Source organism: Aquila chrysaetos, chromosome 15 (genome assembly GCF_900496995.4).
Source record: "Aquila chrysaetos chrysaetos chromosome 15, bAquChr1.4, whole genome shotgun sequence".
Lineage (NCBI taxonomy): Eukaryota > Metazoa > Chordata > Aves > Accipitriformes > Accipitridae > Aquila > Aquila chrysaetos.
This window is the reverse complement of record NC_044018.1, coordinates 6,028,232-6,053,220: the sequence shown is the minus strand read 5'-3', so window position 1 is coordinate 6,053,220 and position 24,989 is coordinate 6,028,232. Positions and strand designations below refer to the sequence as shown.

The window sequence follows — 24,989 nt, the reverse complement described above, 5'->3', positions numbered from 1 at the left end:
CTGGGTTTGTTATTGTATTGGATATTTTTAGTCAGAGCGACTACAGCAATGTCAGCAATTATTACTATAGTTAAGGACTTGCCAATATTCTCTTTCCAACACCTACCTTCTCAAAGTTTTTTATTCACTCGTGAAAATGTGCATTGAGCCAAAATGTGTGAATTTAAGCAAGCTTAATGCTAGAGAAGGTTTTTGCCCAAATTTCCATTCATTTCAGTAGGGGCAAGATAAGCTCCAGTGTCTCTTGGCAGCGCTTTACTTTCGCTTTGGTTGCAAATTGACTGTTTGCCCAGCTATTCTTTGCTTTTTCTTAAGTATGACAAATAGTAACTCTAGATTTGCACGTTATTTGGCCTGTTAAGTAGGCATGTGGTAATGAGTTCTGTAACTACAGCATTCATGGTCAGACTATGGACTACTATGGTTTGTTTAACTACTGTGTCCCTGCCCCATTGATTTATGGCCCAGATAAAAGAAGATTCTTTGTGTCCTGAAATTAGTCGAAAGCATTTAATATTTCAGCGCCATGCACTGTTTTTTAGCATTTATAGTCCCTGATACAAACAGAAGCATAAAGGTTTGAAAGACAGGCTAGAAAATTATTACATTAAAAAAAAAAAAAAATTCTTGAAAGTTTTACTTTTCCTCTCAGTATTTTCAGTAGGAACTGAGGACCGAGAGCTGAGACTCTTGCGTTCTGTCTCAGGATTTAATGCTGACTTGCTCTGTCACCTCGGACAAACCTTTTAGCCAGTTTTCCTTCACTATAAAACGGGGTACTAACTATTACCATATACCTTTTGAGATATAAAAATCTGTGTTAAATTCTCAGAAGTCCAAAGATTAGCAGGGCTCTGCATCTGTAAAGCATACTGGTAATACCAGGAGAAAAATTCTAAAAGCTGGTAAGAAACCTGCCGTGTCACTACTGAAAAATTGTCGGCTTTTCCATGGCACGCAGTGAAACGCACGTTATACAAACAACAAAGTAAATAGTTACTGCTTCTGATTTTTTTTTCTAAATGATGTATTTTTCTGCTTCTCTAATAAGCATGGACTGCAAGCCTAGGTCTCGGTCCTACCGTAGCATTCTCCCATTTCCCTCCCTGTCTGCAACCTCTTATGCCCCATTGGAATTGCATGTATTTCAACGAAGTTTAAAGCAGCAAATGACCATGTCATCATTGCAAAGGAAAGAAACGCGGGTCTACTTGTCATCTTATAACAGCATTTGAAAGAGAAAGTATGGACTGTGCTTTCTGGCAGTAAAAACCTGAATGTGTAGTACGATTAGAAAAATGTATGGCCTGTCGTTTTCAAGTAAATTATATATATTTTTTTTTTTTTTTGCTTGCAACATGCAGACTAAAAATTAACTGTAGAAAGTTGTTAGTGTCCTCACAGCTAGGGACAAACTGTTTTTTTCATGGCAAGACTGACTTTGTCCCTTTCCACTAATCCTCCTCCCAACTTCTGTGTAACTAATTTCAGAATGAGGAAAAAGTTGTGTTTTTTTTCCTTGAATGAATTCAGATAAAATCAGCATGTTGTTTTAGAGATATAAAGGCTAAAAAAGGAGAGCTTACATTTTCTCCCCCCCCCCCCGCCTTCTTTCAGCATATATAAAACCAGCATGAGCCAGAAACTTCACGGTTATTTTTTCTGTTGACCTCAATGAAAACTGGTTGCCTTGACTAACTGTGGGGAAAGTGGGTGGTATAACTGTTTGTAATTAAAAAGGGTTTATACATTTGGAACCTTGCAGAGTCCCTAAATTTTGCACGCTGGTTTTTAAGAGACTAATGAAGTGCACTCTGGCCAGATACAAGCTCCATAAAGCTCACACAGAAGATACTACAAGATGTAAGTCAGTCCCAAGTGGGAGAGGTTGTTTTTAATGCTCCCAACCGCAAGCACACCACCAGATCCTTGCATTTACTCTCTCAGTGTTGCAATGGTGAGGAGTCCCATTGTAAATCTATTCTCAATAGCATGAATGGCAGAAAAAAAATTCAGGCAGATTCTTTGTTAATAACATAAGTCTTGAAGCTGAAGCAATAGAAAAACACCAACTAGTGATAGACTTGTTCTAAAAAGGATGAAAACATACAACATGGAAAGAGGTGGTGCAGTCTACAGGAGTGAAATAGAAGAGGAAAGCATATGGTAATAGCAAAGGTAGGGTAAACATAACGGCCGTAGCAAACCAACTCTTTGAGGAACTATAAAAATTAGTCTATTTTTGCCCTTTCTTTCCTGAAAATTCACTCAAATGATGAACTAAGCATAGTCAGCCCAGACCAGAGGATCAAGAACATAATCATATTTATGGTATGACATAATGTAATCCTGAAAATGCTGAGCATAATATACGTGTGCCCCACATTAGGTGTGGCCTTAACACCTTGGGCGTGTGGAGCATAACATGGGATCAATCCCTTAGTCGACTGCCGTGGAACTGGCGGCCAAGTGACAGGAGACAACAACATCAATCCAAAACCAAGCCATAAGAGCAGATGACAAAACATTAGACATCACAGGAATGATTCTCTCTAGTAATAAAAGACAAAGATCTGGAGGAAAAAATATTATAGGTGAAGCTGCCAGCAGTATCTGCAGTTAAGCTTGTCTACCACTTTCCAGTATAAGACCTTGTTTTCACTCACATAACGTTGCCAATTTTTAACTGTTCAGGATGAGCTTTTCAATCCTGAGTCTGCCTCAAGCTGAATTTTTTGGAAACTTCCAGCAAAAATACTTCTGCTGCTTCTAAGATCGGCATTAAGAGAAAACACATTGTTTCACAACAGTTTAAAATTTCTTAGAATCATCCCAATATCTATTTCAGAGCTGGGATGAGAAGTTTTACTAAGTAGGAGAGGAATAAAGAGGAAAAATCAGATAAATCCCTTTTGTTGCCCTTGACCAAAAGGATCCACCCGAACTTGGCCGAGTTAGAAGTTGCTGAAAATTGTTGAGGTTTTTCTTGCGCGTGCTCAGTACAGATGGAGTAGTTGGCAGCTAAATTTTGCAAAGCCTCCATAGCAGCGCTGGGCTTGCTAGACTGGATTGGATCTGTACTCAGCCTAGTCTGACCAATATTCTCCCTGACAGTAGGCTGCACTGTTTTAGAGGGAAGGATAAGAAACCCTAGAGTCAGCAGATAGATACAGGATCTATTCCTCCTTTCAGGTCTCATCCTAGTTAGTAGTAGCTTATAAAATATGATCAGAATGACTGTCAGCAGTTCAGTTTTAAATTGTGTCTATTAGAAGTCTATAATTCAACCATAAAAATTCCTTACAGGCTGAAATCTGGCTTATACTCTCAGTTCAGAAGTCTAAATTCTCTACAGATTATTTTAAATAGTCTGTTTCAAAGTGATAGAAAAGAAAAAATAGTCATGTACAAATTCTGGACATTTCTTTCACAATGCAATTCATAATTCAGTTATGGTAAGTATGATCAGTTTTAAACTATTTGTTTCAAATGCATGCCTAGGCCCTAGAAGGAGTATAAGTAATTAAAATCTTCACCATTAACACTAGACATTCAAATGTGAATAAGATTCTCTGACCTCGGGGTATTACGAGTATTATGATATTGGAGCTTATGTGATGTAATAATAAAACCTGTTATTCTAGTTTATCTTACAAATACTTAGATAATTTATTAAATGCATACATATCGGAAAGCAAGGGAGAAATCCTTCTGTCCTTTCATGGCAAAACTCATCATGAAGACAGTCACTCAAGTGTTTTCCCAATTTAAGCATAAGAAAAAAGACATAACCTGGAAGTATCTAGGAGGAACAACTAAGAGGTCCTCAGAGGGGGCAAAGCAGATGCAAAACCTTTCTTGGAAGACCACAGCAGCTCTCATTACTACCAAGCTTCCCTTTGTAGTGGAGAAGATAGAGCAGCTCTTCCCATCCTTGGAATGCTTTCAAACATACTGTGCTTGGCACCCTGAGGTTAGCGTGATTTTTGAGCAGATAAAAGCCCGTTACATGAAAAGGCAGATCCCACCCTCTTGCTTTTTTTCTTCCCTTGGTAAGAAAGAAAGAAAAGCCTTATTCTGTCTGCAGTTCCACTGATTTCAATGGGAGCCTTCATGGAATAAGGTGCTGCTTCACGTAAGAGAAGCAGAGGAAAGCCTTTAGGTAACTTGCTACTGCGGGTTACTCTCCTTATCCTTTCACATTTCCATGTCTACATGCCCATCTTGCTGAAGAATATGTAAAGTCTTTCAGCTCCTCATTTCCACTCCATTTTAAAGAGCTAGAATAATTAGTATTTTTAGGCATGAGAAAACCATCTTCCACTGTTTTTGACAATTGAAGAACATGGACTGAGGGAATCAGAGGGAAGCTCTATTTACTAAACACCACATGTAGATTACCACTGATAGTTTTTCTAAGGAAATTTATGACCTGTGTGGAGTAAATAAACTCCCTTTTTGGTAAAGAATCTGCAAGCCAATCATTCATGCTTGCTTAGAGACATTACTGTTCGTGTTGCTTTTATGTGGAAGGCTACAGTAAAGGGTGATGTTATGTCTAACATAGACAGTTGGCAGCTCCGGAAAGAAAAAAAAAAAGCCATTTTTGACATTACTTATCAGGAGATTCTTGCTAGATTATGGCACATTCACTCTGATTCAGGAAAGAAAGAAAAGATAATGATAGGACAATTATAATTCTTGTAACTAATATGTTATCTTCATGCACGCACTTGCATGCCTAGCTACATTTACTGGCAAGTTATGGCATTTTACACATCTGAAATAAACAGAGAGCTCTCAGTATGTTCCAAAAGTTTAGTAAGTCTGAAAGCTGTTTGCTCTGTATCTCAGTGTAAAAGAGAATGGGACAGACACTTTTCTTCTCCTGGCTGCCCATCCTGTACTCCTATCATTACGGTCCTTTCCTGCTCTCTTTCCTCTCCCCATTTTTTGAGACATAAATGTTTAAGGCAATCATGAAAATTAAGTGAGAAGAAGGAACTTTATTAAGTGTCTGTATATCATGTTTTCAGAAATATTAGTGTTTTTCATGCACAAGTAACTCACTGGCTTTCAGTGGTACCCCTCTTGATTTACACTGCTGTGACAGGAGAACTGGGCTGTTATTATCTATTAAGTCTACCTAATTTAACAGATGCACGCAATATGTGTGCTTAATTTCTTTAGACTATCATATGTGAAATTATCAATACAGCCTTTAGTAAATACTATTCTACCTATGAAAGTATTCTGAATTTAAAACAAGCAAGAGCCTTTCTGAGTGATGACCCCATGTCCTTAACTCACCCCACTGCTCTTCAGCACATAGGCTATGTAATGTCACTGGGGCTTTGCCTTCTCAAGAAAAATGATCTGGTTTTGATGAGGGGTGTCAAAAATCGTTTTCCACCCTCAGACCCATTCAAGTAGTAGTAGAAATGGTTGCCTCACTGGTGTGGACAAGGTCAGGTAAGTTCATTGCTTACCGTAGCAAATCATGCCTGTTGAGGGCTCAGGGGACAGCTTGCCTGCATAGGATTTGCCTCGGAGTGTATAGAAGAATTTGTTACAACAGGTGTTGGACTCGACTGACATTGTCTGAACTGGAGAAGCAGTTGTTTTCAACACTACTCCAAGATGTGCAGAGAGTGGGCGGGCATTTTGACAGCAGTTGTCAAAAGCACGTCATTTGTCTGGGGTAGGTTCATACCTACTGAAATATCGGTGCTATAAAAAGCCCAGTTCAGTAAACCTGGGATAGCGCAAAGTCTGCAACGTCAGCATGGACTGTGACTTTCTATGCTGACGTACACTTGCAGGATGCCAGATGATGAACAGGTTTTTTAATACGTTGTCACTTATGATCTACATAACCACGGGATTCAAGGCCACAAGCCAGTCGTCAAAACCGGATGATTTTTAAGATTATGCAGTCTAATTTAAAGAAAAGTTGACTGTGGCAGAACAGTTAGTGGAAGAAAATATCCATGTTATAAGCAAGTGATCAATACTCTCATCACATGAAGCTGATGACATAATACATAATGCCAAATCTTGCCGCCCTTTCATACACTCTGTGCTCTTCTGTGCTCTTATGTGAAAAAGCGTAAGAAACTATTTTGCCAAACCAGACTGGACCAGGTACTTCTGCTTCTTAGATGCTGGTTAATAATTGACCAGCTCCATGGAAGCATCATGAAAGAAGTGGATTGTAATATAAGTTTTCTTTTTCTAAGGTATTTATTTTTGCAATTGCACAAAGAATAAGCTAGCATATGAGGAAGGAAACTGAAGCAGAAGTTATTTTCAAACTGATAAAAGAAGATGCTATTTTGTATGGAACAACTTCTAGTTGACCTTTGCAATGAATGCCATAAACCACTATTTTGGCCACAAATGGAACAACATTTTTAGAAGGATTAATGTTTAATCTGTCTGTCTGTCTATCTATCTATCTGTGCTGGATTTTAAAAAGACTAAAGGAAGCTAGCAGCTCACTCTCACTTATAATTGCATCTGTAGAACTTTAAAACTGTACAAGATCTTTCTCTACTGTACTGGATGCCATTAGCATTAGCATATTACCACAGAAAAAGAATCTAAAGTAGACAGTGAACTTCGTAAGAAACTTCCAAAAGCCTTCCAATCCTCAAAAACCTTAATCCCCAACACAAACCTGACTTGCACAAAACCCACTAAAATATATGAACTGTTCAGTTCGCTCACAGAGTTGATAACAGTCAGAGTATTTTTTGATAATGATAAAATCCAGAGCTATATTGGATGGGAGAAAGTAATATTTGAGGAATTTTGAAACCCTGGAGAAATTTAAGAGTGGTCAATCATTGCACTTATACTTGGGGGATTTTTTTTTTTTTTTTCTTTTTTGGCATTGGTACAGGTTTCTATCAGACTGCATGTCCTATGGCATTCACACAACATTGCACAAGTACCACATGCATTCTTTGTCTTTTCTGGCCCTGGATGTTAGGTGAATGTGAGCCTTATAAATAAAATGGACACTCAAGAATCTAGATACTGTACAAATACTTTGTAACAGAGGGATAAAAAAGATAGCAAGAAGAGGGAAAGAATCTCTCCAGATTCAAGAGTTCTGTATTGGCACTCTGTAGCCATTCCCAGTAAAAGTGCTTTAGCTGATCCCAGTTGTAATATTAGTTCATTGGAAAGGGTGACTGGATATGTCCTTTTGCTGATCTGAACACATTGCCTATAGTTTAAAATCAACATCTTAACTTTTTTATGATTTAAAAAATGTATCATCTCATTCATTAGTCTAAGAGTATTTTAAAATGCGTCTGTATTTTCCATCATGATGCTAAGTTGAAACTGGCAGAGTGGAAATTGGAGAGAAGTAGCAAAGAAATAAAAAAGTATCCTACTCTGCTTCCCAGCTCCAGAAATGACCAAAGCTGCCAGAGAAGCACCTTATACAAAAGGAAGACTGTGTAGAGAAGAGGTAAGAATATTCCCAGGAGCTCTGCTGAAGGCAGTGCTTCTTATCCAAAAGAAAGACAGAAACATGTAATTGTACGCTTCCTTTAAAACTAGGTCTTAACTGCTTTCCTGTGTGTTACAGATCACATGTTATTTCACATTGGAAGCTTAGTGCTAAAATGTAAAACGTAAGGGCCAAGTTCAGCTCTTAGATACACATGCCCAACTCCAATGAACTCAAAGAGAGCTGTGTTCATATGTTTAGCAATGGAATTTGGCCCTAAATATTTAAACATTTATTCAGAGAAAAAAAAAGCTTCTCTGATACATTTGTATCTCATATCTAATGTACACAGATTACCACCACTGGGCACTCACATTAAGGGATAAAAAGTTTTGGGGAACCATAAACTCAGCATTCTACCTGCTCTGCATGGTCAAATAACATGAATTTGTTTCAGATCTCTGAGGAAATTAAATTCTTAGCAACCTGTGGCTGATGTTATTTATTCTACAGTCCAGGAGTAATTTGATGCAAATTCCTGGCACTGTTCCTATATTTCAAGAAATTACTGTTTTGAAAGGACTGATTCTGGAAACTTTCATTATTTTAATATGCAATCCAGAAAGAACTAATGTCCTCTGCTTAGATTTCCTCTGCAGAGGAAAGCTCAGTGTTCTGGCTAATTCTCACTTATCTTTCAAAGGCTTATGACAGGAGTCCATAATAACCTAAACATGTCATTTGGAAATGGTTAACCTGAGGATCCCACTGTATTTCTGTTAAGGATACAAAGGATTCAGAAACCTCCAAATTTTCTTCAAGCAACATAATACTCCAATTTGTGTATCTAATATAAGTAAACAATAACTATATATACGTGTTATTTTCCTTGGACAAATGACAGCTAGAGGAGAGCTGAGTTCCAGGTTCAATTTGGTTGTCTACAATGTAAATGTTTACATTTAAGCTAGCTGTTTAAGCTCCCATTATATTCAACAGTGATCTAAGTCTCAATTCACTTGCCTAAAATTAAGTCTCTAGTGCCTTTACAGATGCCTTGGGCTACCTAAGAAATCGCCATGGGGCTGACACACAGGAGTCAGGACCTACGTGAGGCCCTTTACTCTTTGGAAAGGAAGACGGAGGCCAGACAACATAGCCCAGAGTTCTTGACATAGATAATTAAACTCAGCCCTGGTAAATGCAGTCAGTGGCTTCTAGAGAGCAAGTCCAATGACCAAACATAGGTGTCTACTTTCGGATGAACTGGTCTCTTGCCTGCACTGACCATGTTGACTGGGTTTCCACTGACTACAGTCGGAACCTAAACACAGCCCACATGTAGACACTTAATTTTAGATGACTGCACCTGAAATTGAAATTTACTCCTGATATCGTAGTTGACAGAATACATACTGTTATCAGAGTAATCACTATGCTTTTGGTTCAACCAGGGTTAAGCTACTTTGGTTGTGCACTTTGTGCAGTACGGTGGTTTCAGTTAAATGGTGGCAGGCAGGAGAGCAAGCGTAGTGGGCAGGTGTGATGACATGGGTGATGAATCTCTCTTGATGTTGTTTTGCTTCAGTGAGTTCCTTGAGATCCATATGGACAATGTTTAACTAAAGCTGCTACTTGCTCCCTTGCTAGAGGAGTCTCTGGCTGCTAGTGTTGGCTCTTCCCCTTACTTGGGAGAATTGGAGCATTGCCTCCTCTTTACTGCTCTCGTTTTTAGGTGACCAGAACATGTAGCACACCGCCAGGGTGCTCTTTTCAGAGCTGCATGGTTTTTGGGCACAGTCGGCTTTGTAAGAAAGACTCTGCACCAAGACTTAATTTCTGTTGTTAGAGCCTTTTGGCTGGAGCTCTCTCATCACGGAGGTCACCCTTGAGTATCTCTGGCTATAGAAGCGCAATGCAGGATGCTGCCAAAATGCTGTGACCATTGTAGGAAGTAGGTAGGAACAAAAGCATGTGCGGACTTTTAAGTTCATTAAATAATCATGGCCAGTTGGACCTTCTATCCAGGTCTTGCATCAGTGCTAACAAGGTAAGTTAAGAATGATCCAGGACCAAGAAATTCTTTGCTGGTACAAATCATGATTGTGGTTTGCTCTGGTGGTTATCTTGGTTGAGATCAAACCTCAAGTGTTACTTCAGATAATATATATAATTATTAGCATAAGTTTCCTTGATTGTGTGTGGAAACTCCCAACCTCATTTGTGGAAGCCATGGTTTTGAATAGCGTTCAACAAACTAGCGTTATTTAAGCTATAGTCTCAGTTAGGGCAGTTGGTTGGAGAGGCTGGAGGAGCCGGTGGCTGAGAAAAGGACCCCTTTAAGTAGTTTTTCTTCAGGGGAATTGACTCAGATCAGTCAGGAACAAAGCTCTGCTTTTGTCATATTTCTGTTTCATTTGTATGCTGCTTACTTAAGGGTGTGCCTATGGTGCTGGCTTCTGAAAGGAATGTTAATACATGTGCAAAATGATATTACAGATTGAAGCTTTTGGTCACAACTGGATTACACAACACAAACTTTTATCTTTCAAGATCACGGTGCTACCTAATTCTGCTTCTCCAGGTGGAATTGCCTTAAATCCATTTTGGCACAGAATACATCATTATTTTCATATTGTGCTAGTCTACTCTCCTGCTTTCATCCATATGAGCCAGGAGTGGATAAGAGTTGGCAACTTCATACTCGACTATTATATTGCAGAGTACGCTTTAATCAGCACCCTAATAAATAGCACACCCAATTAATTGGGACATTTGCCAGCAAACCAATTCACTTCCCTACACTTCAGTGGCTGTAAATGATAGATAAATAGCATGCTTGCTGTTGTCTGCGAGTGTATTAGGTGTAATTAACAGGTATGATTTGGTGTTCGCTGGCATGTGTTTCCTCAGTAGCACTCTGCTCATTTTTGAGTAGGATCCCTGTTCCAGTGCAGTTGCTAAATATCAATAAAGGACAGATTTCCCTTTCAGTGTTTACTTAAATCAATGTAGTGGTTTTGTATTAAAAAAATAATGAATGTAATTTATGTATTTCTATGTATTACATTCCTACATGGTTTTGACAATAAAGGTGATAATTTAATTAGCACATTTCTGTTTTAATTAGTATAGCAAACAGGCCTTTGCCATACCATGGAATAATTTATAATAAAGGGAGGATTTCTGCTGCAGCCTTCTAATGCTACATTTTTTTACCAGGGGTTGCATGGTGGTTTGCTTTAAAGTGGCATTTCCTTGAGGGAGATCCACAGAAGTACAATCTATTTTCTGAAACTGGTATATGCCATGACTTACTGTATGCATGCGACACTTTCTTTTATTTGGACACGCTTTGCCAAAGTAAAATTGAACACAGCAAACCTTTCTAATCCCTGCATTCCTCACAGATTGCTTTAATGGAGACCAAAAAATTATTGGAAGTAAATGAATATGAAAAGAGAAATGGTACTGGGGAAATCTCAACAAGGGATTTTAAAAACCAGGATGGCTATGGATCAGCAAATGGTAGAAACACTCATGTAATTAAAGGAGAACATCATTTGTGGGTTATCGGAAAAGAATTGTCCATGTTGGCATTTACTTTGACTTGTTGGCAGGAGGAAAAGAAACCGCCCTGTACCACTGCATACGGTTCCTTATTAGTTGTGGCTTCTGCAGAGGCTCCGTCTCTTCTTTGGAGCATGGAGGATTTCTTTCATTACATAATCTGGATACTTTTTTTTTTTTTAAGATTAATTTTTTTTTTCTCTTGTGTGTGCAAATTCTCTTTGCACCAATGCTTCTATACTGAGGTTATTATGCCAAAGGAATGCAAGCATCTAGAGTAACAATGGTTCATTTTCCTTTAATGACTTTGTCGACAGGATGGAGACATTTTTGTGGTGTGATGAATTCACTCGGTCTCCCGTTGTGTTTTCTCCACATGCTTTGGAAACTCTCTCTCTCTCTTTCTCAGAGAATTGTGGCCATCCACTCCAGCAAGAGCTTCATTACTTTATATTCATTGTATTTAAATGACACCCCAGTGGTACTGACCTCCTGGGATGATTGATGTAAATTATATGCTATGTAGGGGAAAATAAAATCTTTTTCTGACTTTTTATGTTCTGCAGAGAAATAAAAAGTGAAAACAAATGACAGAGAAAATCAGGCCTATTCAAAGTGAAACTTTGTAAGCATTATGGTTTGAGCAGACTCCAGTTTGTAAAAGTGCTGAGACAGTTTATAATGACCTTAGGATCTGAAAGGTGACCTGAAAAGGGAGAATAATTTTGTATGTGCCCTTTTTTGGTTCTGTATAATGCACACCAAAAACTTGATCAGGTTTTTTTCCTCTCTGTGAAGTATAGTAAGAATTCAGACTCGAGTAGGGACCAGCCACTGCACTTCTACCAGCTACACAAAGGCACAGTACTAGAAGGGACATTGTGTTCCTCAGTCCTCTTTCCTCCTGTCCTCTAGTAAATTTTTTTTGCATTGATTTAAGGTTTCATAGCCAGTAGGTATGTCTCGCTCAGTTATTCTGCCAGGAGTTATCACCTCAGAAGCGGCAACAGGGGGAATGTTCTTTCATCGGCCCAGCTCATCATCGGGCAGCAACTTCAATCACTTCTGAACTGGTAACCTCTCAGCGCGGGCAAAAGGGTTTTGCACAGCAACAAAATTTGTCAGAAAAATGTTCTGTCAGTGCTTTTTCAAGCACCTCACCAAGTCACAGTGCCTCTATCCAAGCTCCTGCAAGTTATGTAGTTCACACTGGACATGCTCAACCATATTATCCCAGTAATTCCTTATTAAAATTACTATATGGAATTGGCATAGTCATTTCTCTATTTTCTATGTTCTCATATATAGTCTGTCCTACCGATTCTGGTATACGTAAAGATATGCATGGTACACATCATAGAAATGCCAGCAATATGCTGCCTTGCCTTCCTCAGTTTAATGTAAGGTTTTGGCAAATTACAGAATTCAGCTAAAACTTGAGCTGCCTCAAGGAAGACTGCAGTACATTTCATAACTTGACAGAATGCTTTGATTCTCCTTTTGGCCAGGAACATGCTTATCAATAATCTTGTTTTGGCTGGGGTTGCCCAGGTGTTTTAAAATGTATACCAGGAAGGAAGAGTTCAGGCCACCCCCCTCGCAGCAATAACTAGACTTTGCTGTGTATGCAAGAATCAGCAGCATGAGGCCTCTTATTCTCTAGGATATTATCTTAGCTGCTTGGTGTTTTGCCCTGTTGCTGTCAGTCCTTGGGCTGGTATCGGCTTTACTTTCATAATCGTAAGCAACAGCAGAAGGGAGAGAGGCTGGCAGCACTCAGCAGCGAGCAGCAGAATCGCCTCATCTTTCTGAAGCTGAGGTGGGAGGTGGGAACGGGAAGGAAGCAATGCAAAGAGGACTGATACGGTGTTTATACGAAGTAGTGAGAAGAACGGGGAGTGAAAGGTAGCCAAAAAAAAAAAAGGAAGTAAGGCCAGCAGAAGGAAGCTAAAGGAAAAAGGCGGAAAATAAGATGACTTTCTAATAAGCTGGAATTCTGATGGCCCCTAGAGCGTTAAGATCATTGCAATGGTTGCCTCCTTCCTCGTCTTATCCGTCAAAAAAAGAGAGAAGTAAAATGCTAAGATGTACATAAAATTACGATGTCTCTAAGCTGTCAGTTTCTCAGAATGAATCGTAGTAGAAATAATATGGACCCTGTTCAGTGTGCAGGCAGGAATTTGAAATTAAAGATGGACTGAGAAGGCCAAAGCAAAAGACAGACCACTGTAACTTTGGAAGTTATACACCCTGCAAACCTTCAAGAAAAGCAAGATTTTTGGTGGTGAAGAAAGCACTAACAGTTACTTCATTTACCTGTGTTGGTCACATTTATTAATTCCAGTTTATACCATGGTACAAATCAGCCTGTCTCCTAACAAACCTGCTTGTGTACTTGCAGATGAGTGGAATGACTGACCTGAACTCACAAAAACCTAGTTAGGAGGTGCTGAAGAAAGAAAAGGTGGAAAGAAGAAAGGAAGGATTAAAAGAAGAAAGGAAAGATAGGTTAAATGCTCCAGCTCCCCTAGTCAACCCGTGGAGCTGACAGGACACAGGAAGAGGAAAGCCGCCATTGCCAGGAACCAGAGAGAAAACATAGGCCCTGCTCATAGGTGGAAGGTGTTTAACCACCCCGATGCGTCTAACCACCCCGGTGGTTAAATAGACTAGACTGTTTCAGTTGGAAGGGACGTACAATGACCATCCAGTCCAACTGCCTCACCGCGTCGGGGCTGGCCAAGTTAGAGCATGTTGTTACGGGTATTTTCCAAATGCCTGTTAAACACTGACAGGCTCGGGGCATCGGCCACCTCGCTAGGAAGCCTGTCGCGGTGTTTGACCACCCTCTCGGTAAAGAAACGCTTCCTAACGCCCAGTCTGAACCTCCCCTGGCGCGGCTTTGAACCATTAATGGCACGGTTGAGGGGGTACAACCTGCTAGGTTGTAGCAAGGACCCACTGGTATTTCCAAGGGCAAAACTGTACACAAGACAGCCGTTTACACGCAGCGAGGGGAAAACGCTGCACCGCTTCCAGACACCTCCACAGCGCCGCAGCCGCAGAGACGAGGCCGCGCCGCCGCCCGCACGGAGGCCAGACACCTGTGTCACCGCACACCCCCGCCGCGGCCGGGGATCCAGCCTCCCCTCCCCAAACCCTTCCCGCCTTTTCGCACCCGCGGCAGCCCTGAAGCCTCTTATCGCCCCCCCCCCCCGGCGACTCCCCGCGCTGAGGGGGGAAGGCTGGACGGCCACGGCCGCTCTCCCCTCAGCCGCCCGCGGTAGAGCGGGCCCCGGCAGCCCGAGAGCCGGCGGCGGGCTGACGGGGAGGAAGCCCCGCCCCGCCCCGCCTCGCCCCGCCCCGGCTCCACCCCTCGCCCTGGGAGGCCGCGGCTGCCACACAGCAGATGGAGGCGGCGGCGCGCCGCGGCCGCTGTGTGGCGGAACCGGCCCCTCCCCTGCGCGGGCGGCGCCATTTTACCCCCCCTCTCGCAGCGTGTGCGCCTCAGCTGCTGTGGCGGCTGTGGGGGGGGGGGAGTGGAGAGAGAGAGAGAGGAGAGAGGAGAGAGGCCGCCGCTTTTCGCCCCCCCCCCCCCCCCCCCTCGTTTTTTGCCTCGGTCCGGGCAGCGTGTGGAGGGGAAGGGACGAGGTTCAGTTCCTGCCCCTCGCTTTCCCCTTTGGGATAGCCGCACACGGGGTGGGGGGGAACCGGGCACCACCAAGCCAGGCTGCTCCTACCCTCCTTCCTTCCTTCCTTCCTCCCCTGCACATCTCAGCCTCCTCCTCCTCCATCCATTCATCCATCCCCGGGGGTGAGCCTTTGAGTGAGTCACCAGCGAGGGCACGCAATTAGATAATGTGTTGCTGTTAACTAACTTAGCGAGGCTGCTCGTTTTTGGGGCCTTCAGAAATATTAACCTGGCGGGTTTCCAGTCAGCGATACCTGCGAGGCGCTGCTTGGCGGGAAGGGGGCGGCGGGGGGGGGGGTTGTGTGTGTGTGTGTGGGGGGGGGTGGGGTGGTGCGTGTGGGGGGGGGTGCGTGTGGCCGCGGGGGCTTCTGCTAACTCCGTCTGTGTCCGCGGTTTTTGCGCTTCGTGGGTCGCGCTGGCCAGACGCGAGCAGCCGCGGTGCGAAGCGTACCCGCCGCGGGGGGCTGCGGCCGGCAGCCTTGGGAGGGGGGGCTCCTCCGCATAAAGCCACCCGCCCCGGCATCGAAGCCGAGACGCTGGGAAGCGGCCCTGCCTTCAAGCCCGGCAGCGATGCTGCCCGGTACCCGGCTCCGCAGCCTCCTAACCGTGCGGTTTTGGGTGGAAGCGCTAGAGCTGGGCTGGCTTGCTGGCTGGGAGGTCGCAGCGAGCAGCTGTTCCCGTGTTCCGCTCCTGCGTCGGGTTTTCCCGTGGCCTGCGGTGTTGTGACAGGCGCTGACCCTGCCCTGTTTTCGTTCTGTTGTCTTGCAGCTAATCTTGAAGGTGTTTCTAGAACTTTTTTATTTAATTGCAGGCTTAAAATTGTGTGACGGAGGCCAGGCTTTTTGGCCTGCAGTATGTCACGTACTGTTGGGTATTATTAATTTCTTCTTGTCGCTCTGATGCAGTGAAATGCCAGTAGTTTGAATTTTTTCTCTGGGGGAAGTGGATTTTATTTATTTTGCACAAACAGGTGTGGTGGTTTATTAATAGGAATCCTTTAATATTCCTTATAGAAATTATTAGTCCTTCCACAGAAATGACTGGTAAATGCTAAAGCCCTAGGAATAACAGCTAGTCCAGAAGAATACTTCTCTGTGTAGGCTTTAAGTGGTTTTGCCACTTACTAACTATAGTTTTATATGTGCTATGTACAGATCAACTGCTTATAAGTTCCTAGAAATTATACAAATGAATGATTTGCAATCTATGAATGCAAAGCGCAATATACATGCAAAATATTTATTACCGTGTATGTGAAGGGGAGGTAAGAACCTGACGTTGCGGACAACCAAGTTTGCTGTATGGCATTAGTATTAGTGATTTATTGTGAGACATTTGATTTCCTAAGAGTGAATCTGTTTCAAGGTTTGCAGTGGCATTGGTGATAGGCTTAAATTTTCTTTCGAAGTCTTTGATCTAACTCCCACATCATTCTCTTTCTTGGTACAGGCCTCTCTTTCCCTTTGGCTTAAGGCACTGCACCCTGTGCAGTGCTAACTTACTTGGCAGGCTGCAGTGCACCCTCCCTTTCTCCCTTTTTGCATATCTTTCTTCATTGTTGGCCAGATCCAAGTGGCATGGAAGGCAGTGTCAGTCTTTCTGTTAACTTTGGAGGACTTTGCACAGGCTTACATTTGCGTGTTAGTAACATGCAAATCAGATTGTATTTTATGTTGGTTCCTTTTTCTCCTGTGTATTGTTGCTGTGTAGATAGGAATGCTGATGTTAAAAGTAGCATTTCCAATTGTAACATTATTTATTTATGGTTTTCTGAAAGCTCCAGCTCTGTGAGTCTTCTGAAAGTGTGAAAATGTTAGTTTTCATTTAGATGAAGAAATTCTTAGCCATGATGATTCTGAATAAAAGCTTGAGGTCTAACCAGAATATGCTAAAAAGGCAGGAGGAAAAAGTCAAAGTCACATCTCTGAGAAGTAAACAAGAAATCCTTCATTGCTTTACTGGCGTTTTACTCGTGATTTTCAAATATATGGGCTTGGAAACGTTGCTTAAGGTTTAACAGGATTCAGTAGCCTTTAGATTATTTGCTAAGCCTCTGAGTGTCATAACCAACTGAATTACTCTCATGGGCTCAATTCTGAATAGCTCGAATGGAGCTGTCTGAAATTTGATTAGTCAATTAGTAACTTGTCAGCATAAGCAAGCTGTAATTTACTAAGCTGCAAGTGTTTTAAGAATTACTTACATAAAATAGTCTAGAGCAACACTCAACATTGTTCGCATTGTTATTGCTGTTCTTATGTGATGCCCTCAAGCAATGAGACCAGCTAGACAGTGTCTTTCTAGGTCTTTATTGCAAGGGTGTTCTAAGGCATGAGGCCAAACCCAAGTAGTGTAATTATACCATAGAAACTAATCGAGTTGATGCTCTTGTTGCAGTTGTGAAATAGCCAAATGTGTAGATACACGAAGCGTGTAAAGAAAAGGAAACTAGTTAGGCCTATGTTCTCATGGAACCAGGTGGTAGTCACTCAGTTATGACCTTATCTGGAGCTGATCAGAAAACTGCATGTCAAAGGTACTGGAAATGATATTGATTAGATCTGTAGTCTGTGTTCAGATACTTGGCATTCGTAGTGCTACATGTAATCATTATTAATTTGAAGTAGTCTTAGTATGTGTTCATTTGCAAGCTAACGCAGAATAAATTTCTATTTATAAATAATCTTTGGCTTTTCTCTACCCCTGTATTTTGCATATGTTTGAAGTATTATGTTTGATTACAATCACATGTTCACAGTGTCAACTACAAAGTTTCTAGTTCACACAGCTCCTTAAACTATCATAGAAGGAGTAACAGTAATGGTAAAAAGAGGCCGGGAGCTTGTATGAAAGAGGTGATTTGAAGCACCTAGGTATTGGCCTAATTCTTACTAGTGTCTCTGGGGTAAATCATAAGAATTATCAATACAGCTCTCCATTGTTAAGTGCTTTTAAAAATCATGTGCCTAAGTAATAAAGAAGAATGTGTATTTTCAAGTAAACAAGAATACATTTTAGCAGAAACCTGTTGGACATCATCTGCAACCGTGAGAGCTCTGAAGGCGGTTGGTGTCCTGAATGTTACAGACTTACTGTTAGACCTACCTCTTAAGAGCTAATTTTCATGGTTATAATTTATATTAAAGCCATGGCTGTTTTTCCTGTAGTTTTCCTAGTGTTAGGTGTTGTGCAAATAAGCAACAAAGGAGGTAGGCATTTTCTGCTCTATAGAATTTAGACTTATGATGGCAAGCAGTGATTTCGGAAAGGAGAGGAACAGTTCAACAATAAAAATTGGAGAAAATTCTTATAATGTCAGCTATGTATTTGGCTAGTCATTCTTGATTAGGAATTTTTGATACATACATTGATGCCCTAACTTGGGGGCAGCAACGGAGCAAAGTATGAAATTCCTGATATGTCAGAATGTTCAGTTAAGGTCAGGGTGGAACTGTATTATGAAATTATTTTAGTTGTATTTCAAACAGTGAACTAAACACAGCTTCGGGGTGATGTGAAAGGAGGAGGATTGATGTAATCAGTATGATAGGTTAGGAAGATAATGCTGTCTTGAAAGGAGTTGAACAGATGAAGACAGGTGAAGGCCTAGAGAGAGAAATTATACCCAGGAAAGTATAGTTTAAAGCTCATAGTAAGAAGGGGGTAAACTTGGTTGTGCCTTACAGAGAATCCAGCTGTATTAGCAAAACCTTAAATTTAAAGTTACTTTAGGTGGAACTAAAGGTGAATGGGAACTATGATGACTAATGGATTTGCTTGTTGGCAAATGAGCAGTAAAGCATACTGGCAGAACTAACTTGACATCTGCGTATTCATATAGGAATGGTTTACTCTTCAGAAAAAGCAAAATGCTAAGTTATAGTTTGGGGTCTGTTCATCTTTGCATGCTGGAGTCAAGTATGTAAGTTCCTAATGAGTTGAAGCTGGTTTTTATCACAAGACTTGCAAGCACACCTTATATTTGCTTCACTGAAAATTGTCAGTGGTTACCGCAGGAAGGTCATGGTCACTAAATTGCATGTCTATACATTTCTTAAATAATTGGTATGGAAGATTCAGAATGCTACTAAAATAATGCATTTTGAGAAAATAATTGCTAGTTCAAACAAAGTTATGGTTACAAGAGCCAGATTCTGGAAGCTATGGAAACTTTGCTGTTAGTTACAGGTTGTCTGGTCTTTACGCTGTTAAAGCATTTTTAGGAAGGAAGAAAAAAGTCATTGGTGCCTATTTTGCAGTGCCATTAACTGCCAAATGTGTCGTGGAGTTAGCAAAAAAGTGCTGCATGTTCAGATCAGAGTGAGGTGGGCATATACATTAGATTCATTTTCCCTGCTTTCTTGGTTAAAAATAAATAAATCACTTCTGGGCAAGGACAGAGCTCTGATTAGACTCGAGTTAGAAACTCTGAGAGAAGTGTTTGTAAACATCTCCAGATGTGGAGGCATACCTCTCATGTAAGATTATGCTGTATGTTTCTCAGTCTCAAATAAAGTAGTCACATCTGTGTATTAATATTCTTTCAGTAGTCCAGACCATTTTGTGGTCTGTTTCAGAAGAGTCTTAAATAACTGTCATGTCTAACTCATGGGTGGACAAATAATAGCTTAAAATATGAGGACATGCAGAGTCATTTCAAGTAAAATACAGTGGTTGTTAAGCAGAATAGAGTCAGAAGGTTATGCTTTAGTCTGTAGTTGGTTAGTGACTTTTCTTTCCCTGCAAAGTCAGTGAGAGTGAGTTGTTCTTGTTTACTGCTTTCATTTAAGGTCTTTGGTAAAATTAAGGCGCAAAGCTACTTTATTATGAGATGTAGAAATGGAACATTAAGGATTATTTTATCTCCAGGGATGTCGAACAGGACAGTTTTAAAGATAAAATCAATAAGATGCATTTTATTCTTTGGACCAAAATCTATGCCTATATGTATTTGAAAATGTGTTTTACGCTTTATCAGACATGCGTATTTCTACTGTAACTTCTAAATGGGCATGAATGACTGAGTTGCCTTATAAATGGAAAGGGGGAAATGATGTTCAGTTGTATTCCAAGCCTGTTTCATTCCAAGAAAGAGTGTCACGGTTAAAGATGAGATGCTTATTTGTCTGGGTGGTGAAAGATGGGCTGTGCATTGACAGCTCTAAGATGAATATTTCTTTCTGGTATTTACTTTAAAATAAAACTATCATAAGCATCTAGTCTATCGGTAATAAATGGAAGCAGCAGTAGCAGATGTAATGTGTTATCCTTAGCATGAATAGTGCATGCATGCCACTTTGTGATACTTTGTTAGTTAATTAAAAAATGAAAGAAAGCTGAGATTGCATCCCTAGCTTTGAACAATATTATTGTGTGCAGACCTGATGCAGATGTGTCACTGCCTGCCCACAGATTGCTTCTAATCCTGGATTCTGGCTGTTCCTTGAAAGTTTGTGCCTTTGCTTTATCTGTTTGGCTTTTAAGAAGCTGTGTTTAGGGAGTATGAAGTTATTCATCTTATAGCATATAAGCAAAACCATTTCTTAATTGTTACACAAAAGCTGATTTTTTTGGACCTGAACAGGTTAGAGGATGATGAAAGAGTTTCATGATACCCTTTGAATCATTAATTTGTTGTAGAATCTTGGTCATCCGTGCATCGTGCTTGTCTGAGACCCTTTAGAGTGTTTCTGGTTCCAGCCTGCTTGAACAGCTCAGGAGAGCTTAAGGACTTAATACTTAGTGTTTTAATTTTCAGTTATTCCACACTACTGGGAGACTGGGTGATCAGCAAAACAATGTATGTACTTCAGTATTTGGTTATGGGTTATTGGCTTTTTAACTTTTAATATAACTTTGAGCATACACTTAGTCAATCTTGCATGTGTTCAACAGGGTTTACAGTTGTTTGTTTTTTTTTTTTTGTTTTTTTTTTTGAAAGAAGTACACTAACAAAAATCTGTATTTCCTGTAGTTAATTAAGTTCTTGCATCTCCAGTCCTAGAAGACTGTTATCTTACACTCTCTTATCTGCTGGTGAGGTCATGCATGCAGTAAAAGACTCAGTGGTAACAGACTAGTTAATTGAATTACTCTGAAGTAGAGGGTGTGAAAACAAAAGCATTAATTTTAATTTTGTGTTGATTCATAGTCATCTTGGCTTTTATTTCCTTCCTGTTTTGTTTGGGTTTATATAAATGAAAATATGTCACTCTTCAAATTTTTGCGTGGTTTCAGGTTGTATGCAAAATGTATTTATGAAAGGCAAGAAAAGAGGACTGATGCAGTAACCACATTAGATATATGTTTGATGAATTAAGTCATCATAACAGTAAGTTCTACTGTAATGTGTTATTTAATGAAAAATTTATGCAGTGGCACTTTTTTTTTTTTTAGTAATTCCACAACTTCTTTAGCCTATAACAGAGACATTGGATAAAATCTGTGAGAATCCATTTTTGTTTTAAACTGACCCAGTTTAGACTTTGGTGTGTTGTGGTTGTTTTTGACTTGGTTGTTTTTGTGAAGTGAAAGCCGTAGGTAATAGTAATGTTTGCTCTTCCTGATGGAGTTTAGATCAACTGTTGAACAGATGTATTGGAGGACTGTTCTGTAGTGACTGTTTGGATGCACCTTTCTCTTAGATCCTTATGTGACATCTTGGCAGTGGTGGTTGGTGAAAGTATTTTAGTAGTATTTCAAAAGATGGAGTTGGTGACTGTGTGTGTATACGTATTTTAAGACTGCTTATATATGTCCCAAATGATATGAAATGGCTTAGAGATTTGGTGCTCTACAGTTATGGGGTAAATGTATAGCCTGTATATGAAATTCAGGTTTTAGGAGCAGTAGAATTTCAATTCTTATACTCTCTCAACTGGATCTTGAGTAGATGGGTTATACAGATCGCTTGTTGGTTGTACAAACATCAGTGTGAGTTAGTATTGCTTGGTAATTTCAGAGTGGATATGGATATGAAGGATGGCTATGAAATGAAAGTCTGCCCAGGTATCTTACCTCGTGAGAAGGATGGGCCTAAACTTGATGAGAAATTACTTATAATTTGTTTCCCTCAACTGAGAACTCTCTTGTTCTGCTGGTTCATATGGAACAAGTACTATTTTCTGTTGTGACTCTTTAGTGTAAAAGGCATTGAGATTACAGTAGATGCTTTTAAATATTTATATTATGAACAATATATGTAATTTATATTTATATATATATAACGTTCTAGATAATACATATTTATACTGTATATTTTTTTTATATATATATATTTGTTTATATGATGATCAGAGGGCTGGAGCACCTCCCCTATGAGGACAGGCTGAGAGAGTTGGGGTTGTTCAGCCTGGAGAAGAGCAAGTCTCCAGAAAGACCTTACAGCAGCCTGCCAGTACCTAAAGGGGGCCTACAAGAAAGCTGGAGAGGGACTTTTTACAAGGGCATGTAGTGATAGGACAAGGGATAATGGCTTTAAACTGAAAGAGTGTAGATTTAGATGAGATGTAAGGAAGCAGCTCTTCACTATGAGGGTGGTGAGGCACTGGAACAGGTTGCCCAGAGAAGTTGTGGCTGCCCCATCCCTGGCAGTGTCCAAGGCCAGGTTGGATGGGGCTTCGAGCAACCTGGTCTAGTGGAAGGTGTCCCTGCCCATGGCAGGGGGGTTGGAACTAGATGATCTTTAAGGTCCCTTCCAACCCAAACCGTTCTATGATTATATATATACACCTTTTAATGTATATTTTTTTAATTAAAGATTTGATTGCAGTATTTTACTCATGGGAAAAGAATTTGTAAAAGTTGGATCTATTTGGATGGGAGCTCATAATTACTAGTCCAAATAGTGTTAATCAGAAGTTATCTTCTCCTTGCTAGAGTTCATGATTAAAATACGGCATGTTGAAATAATCTGTGACCTAATCGGAACATCTGAATTCATTTTGTAGAATATGGTAAACAGCTGCATTCCAGTTTGGAGCTGAAACAAATACAGTATATTGACCCATTGAAGATTACAGTAGGCTTTTCAGTTCCATGTTAGCTGTACTTATTGAAGAAAATTGATTTGAGAGTGCTTCTGCTTTTGAATGATTTTTTTTTTTTTTTTTTTTTTTTAATGTCCGGAAGAAAGGAAATAGAACATACGGATGATGGGACTTTGATGTGTAAAGAAGTTAATTATCTAAACCATCAAACAAAATGTGGGCTGTGGAAGTAATTATTGTAAAGGGTCTGACAAAGCCTGACAAGCTGCTGGTTTTTTAGGTCAAGAAAATGCTGTACACCTGCTTGATTTGAAAGTTAAATCATTTGGTTGCAATAGGAAGACCAAGTTTTTAGTGAAGCAGTAGCTGATAAGCTTTCAGCTCTCCAGCCTACTTATACTTATACAGATGTACAGCCCTTCAAGTTTTTTTAATTAAACTATTCTTGTCCACATGGAGGGCAGGAACCATAAAAAGTATTTACTCTAGAATAGGACACGCATGAATCACAAGTGTTATGCTGTGAGGAGGCAACTGTGGAATTGTCCCATGTTTTGGGGGAATTGTGGGATTATACTTCATAAATTAGCAGAATAGAACCTCATGGATAAAACAAAATGTCTGCCATGGATGTTCGAAGAAAATAGCCATATGCTTTAAATTATGTAGTTAGTTTAAAAAAAATTAAACTTAAAAACCCCTTAAGTCTTTATGTTATTCAGTTTTTAAGGCACATATGATTGGTATGTTTCAGGATTTTTTCTACAGCTGTTTTAGAAAGTTTTAACTGAGGTGTTCCCTTAATTACTTTCTCTAGGGTCTAGATAAAATATAGAATATACAGTATATTAATTTATATTTAGGAGTATTGGTACTGTGGTATTGGATATAAATATGTAGCTACTAAAATGAATCATAATTAGTCCCAATCAAATAATGAACAGTAAAATACATATAAATTTCCAAATCTTTGGGCTGTTCCTGGTACGTGGGTACTATTGCAGCTTCCTCCTCAGTCCCTTCCATACTGTCTGTAGAGCTTTCCTAGAAATACTGTCACCTTCCTTCACGTTAATAGATGTTTTCTACCTTTTTTTCTTTTTTAACTCACTAATTTGACTGTTTAGATTATATGACTCTTTGGTAACTGCTGATAATGGCAGGATCCTGCCAATACTTAAGCCTGGTGTGTAACTACTCGTGATTAAAATCAGACTTTAGTGGGAGTAAACTTGTGTTTAAAGTTACACATGTGCATAAGTGCTTGCAGGATGGGGACCTAAATTACAATCTGCTTGAAGATGAACAGAAGTCTGTGAAAATCTACTTGAAAGCATTAAAAAAAATTAAAATTACATCTAAATGCATAAATGTCTTATTTTTGTTGTTCATCCATATGCTGTTATGTCATTAGCCTTTCAAAGCACTAATTCTTTTGTTATTTTTTGAAGATATCTTACGGTTTGTTTTTAGAGTATTACAAGTTTTCTTAAACCAAAGCATAATTGTGATTGATTGCAATGCTCTTAGTGGCATTTAATATAAATCTGGTCATGTATGTTAAGTTTGTTTTTAAGAAAAGTCATCTCTCAACTTTAGAATTTAAAAGAGGAGAAAGGTGGGGTCTCTTTAGAGGTCTTACAGCAAAGCAAACTGTATTAACATGGATTTCATTGTCATTACCACTGCTACTAGTAATAGTACAAGAAATAAGCAGTACAACTCAACTGTTATTAGTGTGCAGCAAACTAGATAGAGGAGGAAATGTAGTGGCAATATACCCTGTTTATCAGGAGACTTACATAGTGTGTGCAGTTCTTTGTTAAAAAGTTATGTGAAGGGAAAAATGAAATTCCCTATTATATATTTATGGAGTTTTCCATAATTAGATAAATTTTGGTGTGTCAGTCTTTTAGTAAATTAAGTTATTTTAAAAATGAAATTGTTTAAAGGCATTTGACTTGCCCGTTATTAAAGAGGAAAATGTAGATGTGTTAATTACTTCATAGAATAAGAGTAGAATTGTCCTGGGTTTGGTTTGGAGTTTTTTAATGAGAAATTTGTATAGAAAAGCTGTAAAATATTTTGTATAAAGATGGTACCTTCAGTCGTATAAGTATTATGATGATGTTCAGGTCCCACTCTTTCTAATGCATTTCTGTTTTAAAGACTTAAGTAATATGTGTACGTAAAGCTGATGTTTTAGAAAGGAAGCTTGTGATCTCAGTGCTCATCAGGTTTTATCTGGCTTTTTCTGAGATTCTATTTTACTTCT

The 24,989-nt window shown here is 39.8% G+C and overlaps 2 protein-coding genes across 14 annotated transcripts in view; one reads left to right on the top strand and one right to left on the bottom strand.

The window, feature by feature from the left end:
* The window catches only part of RUNX2 (RUNX family transcription factor 2), a 223,373-nt gene that overhangs the window by 163,076 nt on the left and 35,308 nt on the right, over positions 1 to 24,989 (bottom strand). The gene's annotated exons all lie outside the window — the stretch shown is intronic.
* Positions 14,496 to 24,989, top strand: part of SUPT3H (SPT3 homolog, SAGA and STAGA complex component) — a 282,301-nt gene continuing 271,807 nt past the window's right edge. Inside the window, exons 1-2 of one of the 9 annotated variants that reach the window (XM_030037310.1) lie at positions 15,139 to 15,506; positions 20,964 to 21,057. Coding sequence is in view for 1 of the 9 variants with exons in the window: in XM_030037304.1 (XP_029893164.1) it covers positions 17,254 to 17,262 (9 nt within the window). In the remaining 8 variants the exon portion in view is untranslated. Of the gene's footprint in view, positions 14,879 to 15,138; positions 15,507 to 17,238; positions 17,263 to 20,508; positions 20,527 to 20,963; positions 21,058 to 24,989 lie in introns of those variants that run through there. The other 8 variants (XM_030037309.1, XM_030037308.2, XM_030037306.2 and 5 more) reach the window with 8 other exon arrangements.